The 11,024-nt window shown below is 48.3% G+C and overlaps 1 protein-coding gene across 1 annotated transcript; it reads right to left on the minus strand.

Moving 5' to 3' along the window:
* Window positions 1–5,646: 5,646 nt before the first annotated feature.
* LOC109778310 (berberine bridge enzyme-like Cyn d 4) lies at window positions 5,647–7,478 on the minus strand. Its single transcript, XM_020336867.3, has one exon. It carries the CDS (start codon window positions 7,394–7,396, stop codon window positions 5,813–5,815), a length of 1,584 nt encoding a protein of 527 aa, XP_020192456.1. The 5' UTR covers window positions 7,397–7,478; the 3' UTR covers window positions 5,647–5,812.
* Window positions 7,479–11,024: the final 3,546 nt, after the last annotated feature.

Below are 11,024 nucleotides of genomic sequence, written 5' to 3' on the forward strand. Positions count from 1 at the left end.
TTGGATAAACTCAATGCTTCTACCTTTAGATCAACTAGAGAAGACCTGTCTAGAAGATCATTTCGAAGAAAAGAAGCCACGAAAGAACAATCCGTTTCTAAAATGATGGGCTTGTGGAGAGTAATACCAATGTACACCCCGCAAGGGTCGCTCTAAGTTCCGCTTCATCCGTGCTACTGCACACCCCAATATAATCCGAGGACAAAATGATAACTTCTCCAGTATGGTTCCTGGCCACCACCCCCACACTCGCGGCACTTATGGCCTCCACATAACTTGCATCAACATTAATCTTCATGAACTCCGTAGTAGGAGCCTGCCAAGTCACAAGATTCTCTGGCACATCATTAGTAAAATTTAAACCATCCACCCTCTCTTTACCTTTGTTGCTAATCTCCATCTTCACATTGGGATGACGCGAAGAGAAGGACGCCCAATAATTTTGAATGAAACTCATAGAGGCGGAAATTGTTTCCTTTCCCTTACCAAAAATCAAATCATTCCTCGGGTGCCATGCCCTTCAAAACACCAATATAATTTGCTCACGCACCGGTGGCCTTACTTGATCCAATAAGATAAGTAACCAATCTGACCCAGAAAAATTGAAAAACTCTCCACCTGGTAAATTCCAGACCTCCCTTACTTCCAAACGGAGCGCACGAGCCTTGGGACAGCTCACCAGTGCATGAAACACACATTCATCTTCAACACCACAAATCCAGCACAAGTCAATGGTAGTTTGGTGATGTTTAACTCTGTTAACTTGAACCGCCAAACTGTGTAGCAGCACGCCATGCAAAAATTCTGATTTTCTGAGGAACCCGAGCCTTCCAAATAATATTCCATAGCCCCCTTTTCCCCATTTACAACACCACTTGAACTCCCTGACTCAATCATAGAGTCCTTAAGGTTCAACGTCAGTCTATACGCACTTTTGACCGAGAACAACCCATTTTTCTTGTAGTGTCAAGCAATGAAATCTCCCTCACCCAAAGTCAGAATACACAACTTCAAAATTTCCTCAGCATCATGTGGATAAAATAGATGCGTAATAAGATTCTCGTCCAATCTTTTTGAGCCACTGATGAATAATTCAGACACACATTTGAGTCTGGTTTTGTTCTTTTTTGCATAAATTTGAAGACCCGAATCTCTAGGAAGCCAATTGTCCCTCCATATATCTATATTTGCACCATCGCGAACTCTACAAATGACACCCTTTTTCAGCAGATCAAGTCCATGCATAATACCTTGCCAAGTAGTCGATGTCACATGAGGGAATGCAGTGTCCAGCAAATGCCCATGAGGATAATACTTTGCTTTCATCACCTTTGGACATAACTGAGTCTAGAAAAACCAATAGTCGCCAAGCCTGTTTCGCTAAAAGCGCTTGATTAAATAATCTCAAATGTCTAAAGCCTACCTCCTTCACCTTTGGATCTTGTCATCTTATCCCACGCCAGCCAATGAGTTTTCTTCCTATTCTCTTATCACCCCACCAAAAGTTTCTAATGATCTGGGATAACTCTTCACAGAGAGAAACAGGAAATTTAAAAATACCAACAGCATAGACTGGAAGAGCTTGTATGACTGACTTAATCTGTAGTTCCTTCACTCCGCTAGAAGCATATTTTTTCTATCCAGTCTGAAACCTGCTTAAGCGCTTTATCTTTTGTAGACTGAAATTTGTTGGCCTTCATTCGCCCTTCCGGCACAGGTAAACCAAGATATTTATCCTCAAAACCATTAGAAGTGATTTTGAGAACCACCAAGATAGACACTTGATCTTTCGGACTACACTTTTTACCAAATAAAATGGAACATTTATTCGGGCTTAACAATGGACCCGTCCCCTCCTCATAAGTTGCTAGAATCCAGTTAATGGCCGGAGCTTGCTCCAAAGAACCCTTAAAAATAGGAGGCTATCATCAGCAAATAATAAATGTGAGATACCTAGAGCATGTCTGTTCAGCCAAAAATCCTGAATAGCCCCATTCGCCGTAGCATCATGAAGTAACAACGAAAGGGCCTCAACCACAAACAGGAACAGGTACGGAGACAGAGGATCTCCTTGCATGAGACCACATGAAGGTTGGAAAGAATCTAACATTTGGCCATTAAACCGCACAGAAAATTTCACTGACGTAACACAGATCATAATCCACTTAACCATATGCACAAAGCATACTTTCCAAGAACATCTAGTCCACATGATCCTATGCCTTGGCTAGGCCCAGCTTGTACACACAGTATTCACCCCGGCTATCTCTTAGCGTACTCAATGAATGCATACATTTAAAGGCTATGAGAGCATTATCAGAAATTAGTCTTCTAGGAATGAACACACTTTGGGTAGGAGAAATCATACCGTCCAACAGAGGTCTCAGTCTGTTGACAAGACACTTGGAGATAATTTTATATATGACATTGCATAGACTGATTGGCCGAAATTTTTATCGACTCGGGATTCTTCACTTTAGGAATAAGCACAATAGTTGTATTATTTATCCCCTCTTGCATACATCCCGAAGTAAAAAACTTTCTGAACTGCACGAACAATATCTTCCTTTAGAAAAACCCAATTCCTCTGAAAAAATCCAGCTGGAAATCCATCTGGCCCTGGAGCCTTCAACGGACCAATTTGAAAAAGAGCATCACTAATCTCTTGTTCAAAAAAAGGCTTATAAAGATCCTCATTCATCTCATCATTCACCAAAGGTTTCACAAGCGAGATAATATGATAAGGATTTACCGTCTTGTCACAAGAGTAAAGATTCTTAAAAAATGAGTTTGTGATACCTTTAATCTCCTCTACATCATGAGAGAGGGATCCGTCGCTCCTTTTAAAAGCAGAGATATTCTTCTTCTTAGCTCTCCACGTGGCCTTTCTCTGAAAGAATTTTGTGTTCCTATCACCCCATTTCATTTTGTCCAAACACGATCTCTGCTTCCACATGATTTCTTCCTTTATCAAGTGCTCATCCATCCGCCAGGATTTTCTTCCTCTCCATAATAGCAGTATGCTCATTTCTTTTAAAGAGCACATTTAATCTTTTTCACGCCGTTCCAAGCTTTTTAGGCAAATATCCAATATGTTCCTTACTCCACCCATGAAGGGACTTCATAAGATTGTCCAAATTATTTTCCATATCTCCCTGGTCACTAACATGCGTAACAATTTGATCTTTTAGCGCCACAGCCTCTCTCTCCCAGTACACTTCATATTTCAGATGTTTAATAAACGTCCCGGGACGAGGAACACCCATCAACCATATAAGAAGAGGACAATGATCTGACCTTGAGTTGATAATATGCGAGACCGTGGAATTAGGGAACATAGAAGACCATTGAGGACAAGCCACCGCACGGTCAAGACACACTTTCACATTTTGTTACCTTCCTGCTTGTTATTACAAGTCCAAGAAACTCCCGAAAATCCCAAATCAAATAAATTGCATTCAGATAAAACCTCATGAAAATTTTCCATAAGTTTGTCCAACCGCTGGTTACGAGAAAAATGCTCATTCTGCCACATAGCTTCGTTAAAATCACCAACTATAAACCAAGGTCCGACCCAAGCAGTTTAATTCGCCTTAACAATTCCCACATTACATACCTTTGGCTCGCCTTTGGTTCAGCATAGACAAAGGTACTTACTGGCATCTTCTTTGCAAATGTACATATCAATAAAACATTCACCATATTTATTCAGCTGCAGAGTGTAAAGGTCATCCCAGAAAACCGCTACACCACCACCTTTTCGTGGAACAGAAAAAGCAAACACATTTTTCATACCCAAGTGATAGCGCAAACTCACGACATACTCTTTATTTTTTTCTTGTTTCAGAAAGAAAGATAACGTTGGGTCGGTGTGTCTTTGAGAGGCACACCAGTTCTTGGACTGTCTGAGGTTGACCCAAACCTCGGCAGTTCTAGCTAATTATTTTCATGGCTCCCGACGAGCGACATCATGCTCGCCCGTCAGTTGACCGGCAACCCCAGGGTCGGTTGCTTCCTTGGTACTGTCCCCTACATCTTTTCAATCCCCTACAGACTCTCTTCTTTTGTCCTGATCCACCTCCACTCCCCCATCTACTTCTTCAGTATGAATAGTAGACCCATCTATGCCTACTACAGTACCAACTCTCTCAACACTAGTCATGGCCATGGGCAGCCCGGCCCGAAAAAGCCTTACCCGGCCCAGCCCGACGCTGCTCCCGGGCCGGGATTTTGGGCCTGAATGCCGGACCGGGCCCGGGCCCGTCGTTTTCGCGTTTTCTCCAAGGGGCCCGACCCGTGGCCCGAGGCCCGGCGGGCTTTTACGCATGCGGGCTGAGCTTGGGCCCAAAAACCATGCCCGATGGCCGGGCCGGGCCTGGGTTTTTTGCGTCGGGCTTGGCTAGGCCCGGCCCGAAGCCCGAGGTATGGCCAGGTATACTCAACACACACTCTTTTACAATTCACACTCACATCCATAGCACCCCTAACCTCTAAACTTTCAGTACTAGTGCTATTCATGCTTAACACGAGGTCTTGGTCATCAGGAGAGCACCGCTTGCTGCCTGCCGTGCTCTCAAGCATGGCAGAAAAAATCATCTTGCAACTGGAGAGCTCGCTACCGCTGTTTGGTGGAGTGGGGATACCAAAAACCACATGTTTAGCACATGCAGATTGCACCATGTCCTTCTCGTCCTGCTCTTGTCGATGAAGCCTCTTCCATCGCTGGACTCCTGCAATAGCCAGAGCACGTTGTTGTATGGCAACAGCAGCAGCACCCTCGCGGCCATCATGAATAATAGCCATCGCCTGGTCCATAGGCTGCACATCTAGCATCTGCGACTGGGGCTGCTTCTGCATAGGCACCACAGCAGCATCCCGCGCCCCTAAGTGTATAGCGGCAACAGCAACAGGAGACCCAAGAGCACCCAGGTTAGTGTGGACGTGCTCTCCAGGTCCCTTGTCCATCAACTTTTATCATGGGTTGTTGGAATAGTTGTAATGTAATGTTTGTCAATCAACGAACCAGCTCGGCATTGCTCTAGGATTGTATGATTCCCATATGATTGATTTTGATAGAAATCCAATTCTCATGAATTTTCCATAGAACTAATGATATAGATATTATCGTACACGGTTTTTTTTTTCACCGTCCTTTGTTTCTTCACTCTCTGCCTCCAAAGAAGCCCTCGCCACTAGAATGCAGTATTCAAATATTTTCCGTGTTTGCTATTGGTAGGTTTTCTGAAACCAAAAATTGTAAGATGATTTCATGGAGAAGGGAAGGCGCTTGTGGAGCTTCGAGGACCCAAAGGCAATGCTGCCTGATGCAGCGTCCTCAAGAAGGCCTCGTAAGGAACGAGCAAGAGACAACACCGCTTTGCCGCAGCATCTCGGGGGAAGGTGAGGCGAAGGCTTTTTATTTATCGCTTCGCGTGCGGCCATGCAGGTGATCCCGGGTGTATGAGATGGGGGTTTAGAGGGGTGGCCTGGGCGGCGATGGCACGGCGAAGGCAGCGCCCGCTGGACTCCAGTGACGGCAGTAGGGCTATTCGGTCTTTGCAGGAGGAGGAGAGGGGTGCCCGGCCTTTGGTTTTCAATCCAACGGCTGGGACAAAATCGAATTATACTAAAATCTACTTCATCCACTGACATATAATCGGTCCCGATCTTTATTCCTTATTCAAGACAAACACAATGTGACATTCAAGCATGTTGGCTGGCGTACACGTGAATCCGCACTCTTCAGCCTTCAATCGTTACAGCTTCTCTTTTTTTTTCTTTTAAGAAGTTCACTCGTTGCAGGAAGGAAAGGCTAGACGGGTAGGAACGGCGGGATGCTCTGCTCGTTCCTGAAGTAGTCGCCGGGATCCACCTTCCCCTTCACCGTCGCCAGCCGGTGGAAGTTCCCCATGAAGTACTTCTCCCCCCAAACCCTCCCGCTCTCGTACGTCGTCACGCCGTCGTCGCCCACCGCGTTCTGCCCGATGTCCAGGTCGCGGTAGTTCACGAACGCCTCCCTCGGGTTGCTGCTCACCAGCGGCTCCATGAACCCGTACAGCCCGTTGATCCACCCGTTGGCCGCCTCCGCCGCGCCGCCGTCCGCCCACCAGAAGGCCACGTACTGGATGTTGTAGAGCACGCCGCTGCGGTGCGGGTACGGCGTGAAGGAGTCCGGGACGACGCTGCCGACCACGCCGCCGTGCGGCTCCATGATCATCATCAGGGCGCCGTTCCGGGAGAGGTGCTCCCGGTAGATGCTCTCCCACCCCGCCTTGCCCACGGCGCACCGCACGTAGTCCGACTTGTTCTTCACGTAGGTGCCCAGGTTGTTGGTGCGGTTCAGCATCCCCTCCAGGGGGACGTTGATGTCGGAGCTGCTCAGGGTGATGAACGCCATGGCGCGCGCCCAGCTCATCTCCCTGCAGTCGCCCGCCCTCGTGCCCAGCTCCGGGAAGAAGGCGTCCATCTTGCCCACCAGCCGCGAGCAGCTGCCGAGGAAGAGGGTCTGGAAGACGGTCCTGTTGCCCTGCGCCACGGCGCGGATGGTCAGGTCCGGGATGAACGGCCTCAGCGCGAACGTCTCCCATTTCGCGAGCACGGCGGCGGTGCTCTCGTCGAAGGCCCTGTCGGTTTTGGCCACCGTCACCGTCCGAGGGACGACGGAGAGCTTCAGCTTCCACGACACCACCACGCCGAAGCTCTCGCCGCCTCCGCCCCGGATGGCCCAGAACAGATCCTCCCCCATGGCCGCCCTGTCGAGGAGGTCGCCGTCGGCGTTGACGACCCTGGCGTCGAGGACGTTGTCCGCGCCGGTGCCGAACTTGCGCATCATCAGGCCGATGCCGCCTCCGCTCAGGAACCCTCCGACGCCGACCGTCGGGCACGCGCCGCCAGGGAACGCCAGCGTGGGGCTGGCCATGCCGACGGCGTAGTAGAGCTCCCCCAGCGTGGCGCCGGAGTCCACCCACGCGGAGGCCTCCCCGGGACGGACGCGCACGGCGCGCAGCCTCGCGAGGTCCAGCACCGCGAACACCTCGGCGCGGACGGACCGGTACGAGAGGCCCTCGTAGTCGTGCCCGCCGCTGCGCACGCGGAGGCGCACGCCGTGGCGGCGGCCGCACCGCACAGCGTCCTGGACGTGGGCGACGTCGGACGCCGTGACGATGCACGCCGGCCGCACCGTGGCGTTGGTCGCGAACCTGGCGTTCTGGACGGACGCCGTCAGTACGGACATGAAGCCGCTCGAGCTCTGCGTGTACAGGAGCTCGCCCGGTATCTTCTCCGACAGGCATCCAAGGAAGTTCTCCTCGGAGGAGGCTAGCGAAGGGAGGAAGGCATCGCAGCAGAAGCACACGAGGAGCAGCAGTGACGACAGAACCGTCGTCGACACGGCCATGGACGGACTGACCTGATGGATGAATTTGCTCAGTGCAGTGGAGACTGCTAATGGCAGCCAAGCTTATTAGGGTTGTGGAGCTTGGCTAATGCTGCTTATAATGAGCTTGATGATGATTTGACTTTGCTAATGATGCTTAGTATGGTTGACCTGCCGACTTGACTTGATCTTCGTCTCCTCGCCGCGCGCACGTTCGCAATGTAAGTTGATCATGTCAACTGTGAGTATTAATGACGGCCTTCATCCCGAGACGTGGTGGATGCTAAACGAACAACTAGTTGTAGTACTTAAGCTACTCGATCGATTGATTTGATTCCTACAAGTACATTGTGTGGCCAATGTCAACTAGTTAACGAATCACTCCACTCCACTGATTCAACTAGACACACGAAACATGAACGTTTTGTGCGAACAGGAGCGAAGGCTTTCTTTTTGAAGCTAACACAACTCCAACGCGAATCACCCAAACGGACGTCAACAAATGTCCACAGATACTCCCTCTGTAAACTAATATAAAAGCGTTTAGATCACTAAAGTAGTTATCTAAACACTCTTATATTAGTTTACGGAGGGAGTACATTCGAAATGTCCGTGGACAGGGATAGGTAAGGGGAGGTCATTCAACCGCAGGCGCCGAATGTCTGCTCCCAATTTTTTAGTTGTAGCTTTTTTTTCGAGAAAATTTTCGATCTATTCATATTTTAAGAAAAAGGATTTTCCCCGCTTTGTATTCCAAAGCAACCAATCGATACATCCAAGGATAGGTGTTGTGGCGGAAGCAGCACAATCACACCCAAAAGAAACGAAAGAGAAACAACAAGAGAAAAGAATGCCGACAACGGCGGATCGACGGAAACGAAGAAGCTTCACGACCACTGCGCCCACCGAAGATCTCCCACCAAGCTCCAAGGCTCCGAAGCACCGATACCAATCAGCACCTCCAAGAAGGACCGCGATGATGACGACGCTGCTGCCAAGGGTTTCCCCCGATACACGACGAGGCGAGAGGAAGGGTCGCCCCCGACGCCCTCCAGGAAGGTCCGGCGGCACCCACCGGCGTCGCCGCGTCGGTGTCGGACAGGCCGACAGGGGTTTCCCCCGATCCCAACCTTCACCTCGGGTGCTCTAGAGCCTGCCACCAAACCGACCACCATCTTGCGCCACCATGGTCAAGAAGCCTCCACGTCGTCTCACCACGGCACCACGAAGTGAGGTCTGCACAACAAGGGATATGAGCTGGGACTAGAGGCCGCAGCACCGTCTGCACGCGGGAAGACACAACCTCCACCGTCAACGACGGTAGCCGACCGGACACAATAGCAGGAGCATACCAGGCCCGTGGGCCCACAGGCCCGGCCGGGAACTCCATGCCCGTAAAGCTCCCGCCATCGCGCTGCGGCAGGCACGCCGTCGGCATTGATGTCTACTACGCAAACTTCTTCTTGTAGACGTTGTTGGGCCTCCAAGTGCAGAGGTTTGTAGGACGGTAGCAAATTTTCCTCAAATGGATGACCTAAGGTTTATCAATCCGTGGGAGGCGTAGGATGAAGATGGTCTCTCTCAAACAACCCTGCAACCAAATAACAAAGAGTCTCTTGTGTCCCCAACACACCCAATACAATGGTAAATTGTATAGGTGCACTAGTTCGACGAAGAGATGGTGATACAAGTGCAATATGGATGGTAGATATAGGTTTTTGTAATCTGAAAATATAAAAACAGCAAGGTAACTAATGATAAAAGTGAGCGTAAACGGTATTGCAATGATAGGAAACAAGGCCTAGGGTTCATACTTTCACTAGTGTAAGTTCTCTCAACAATAATAACATAATTGGATCATATAACTATCCCTCAACATGCAACAAAGAGTCACTCCAAAGTCACTAATAGCGGAGAACAAACGAAGAGATTATGGTAGGGTACGAGACCACATCACAATTATTCTTTCCGATCAATCCATTGGGCTATTCCTATAAGTGTCACAAACAGCCCTAGAGTTCGTAGTAAAATAACACCTTAAGACACACATCAACCAAAACCCTAATGTCACCTAGATACTCCAATGTCACCTCAAGTATCCGTGGGTATGATTATACGATATGCATCACACAATCTCAGATTCATCAATTCAACCAACACAAAGTACTTCAAAGAGTGCCCCGAAGTTTCTGCCGGAGAGTCAAGACGAAAACGTGTGCCAACCCCTATGCATAGGTTCATGGGCGGAACCCGCAAGTTGATCACCAAAACATACATCAAGTGGATCACGTGATATCCCATTGTCACCACAGATAAGCACGGCAAGACATACATCAAGTGTTCTCGAATCCTTAAAGACTCAATCCGATAAGATTACTTCAAAAGGAAAACTCAATCCATTACAAGAGAGTAGAGGGGGAGAAACATCATAAGATCCAACTAAAATAGCAAAGCTCGCGATACATCAAGATCGTACCATCTCAAGAACACGAGAGAGAGAGAGATCAAACACATAGCTACTGGTACATACCCTCAGCCCCGAGGGTGAACTACTCCCTCCTCGTCATGGAGAGCGCCGGGATGATAAAGATGGCCACCGGTGAGGGTTCCCCCCTCCGGCAGGGTTGCGGAACAGGGTTCCGATTGGTCTTTGGTGGCTACAGAGGCTTGCGGCGGCGGAACTCCCGATCTATTCTGTTCCCCGATCGTTTTAGGGTATATGGATATATATAGGCGGAAGAAATACGTCAGGGGAGCCACGAGGGACCCACGAGGGTGGAGGGCGCGCCCAGGGGGGTGGGCGTGCCCCCTGCCTCGTGCCTCCCTCGTTGCTTTCCTGACGTGCACTCCAAGTCTCCCGGGTTGCTTTCCTTCCAAAAATAACTTCTCCAGAAGGTTTCATTCCGTTTCGACTCCGTTTGATATTCCTTTTCTTCGAAACACTGAAACAAGGGGAAAAACAGGAACTGGCACTGGGCTCTGGGTCAATAGGTTAGTCCCAAAAATAATATAAAAGTGCATAGTAAAGCCCATAAAACATCCAAGATGGATAATATAATAGCATGAATACTTCATAAATTATAGATACGTTGGAGACGTATCAGCATCCCCAAGCTTAATTCCTGCTCGTCCTCGAGTAGGTAAATGATAAAAGAAAGAATTTATGAAGTGGGAATGCTAGCGGGTGCACAAGTTTGATCAATGATAATTTCAATCACCTTTTCTAGCATCATTATATGTCATAACAGTAGCTCATATCATAAAACTTTGCATGATCAAGTAACAAACTATTCACATGTTAAAGTATAGATCATAAACTTTCTTGAAAACTAACAAACCGTGTTATTAGTCATCAAACAATTACAATTCATCTTATTTTCAGGAAGAGTCTATGTCAGAGCTTTGATTTAGCAAACTCCACATACTCAACTATCATTTAGTCTTCCATGATTGCTACCACTCAAAGCATATTTTTAGAACAAATAGTATTGATCGAACACAGAGAAAGATAGGGGCTTAATATTTCGCCTCCCAACCTTTTACCTCAAGGGTAATGTCAACAGTAATAATTCATGATCAAATATATTTGAATGGCCATATATGCTTAGATCTTTCCATCATATGATGCTTGCCAACTAAAGAGTAGGTT

The sequence above is a fragment of the Aegilops tauschii genome, chromosome 3 (assembly GCF_002575655.3).
Source record: "Aegilops tauschii subsp. strangulata cultivar AL8/78 chromosome 3, Aet v6.0, whole genome shotgun sequence".
Lineage (NCBI taxonomy): Eukaryota > Viridiplantae > Streptophyta > Magnoliopsida > Poales > Poaceae > Aegilops > Aegilops tauschii.

Coding starts and splice junctions, on each gene's coding strand:
- LOC109778310 (XM_020336867.3), bottom strand. CDS start 7,396: ATGGCCGTGTCGACGACGGTTCTGTCGTCACTGCTGCTCCTCGTGTGC.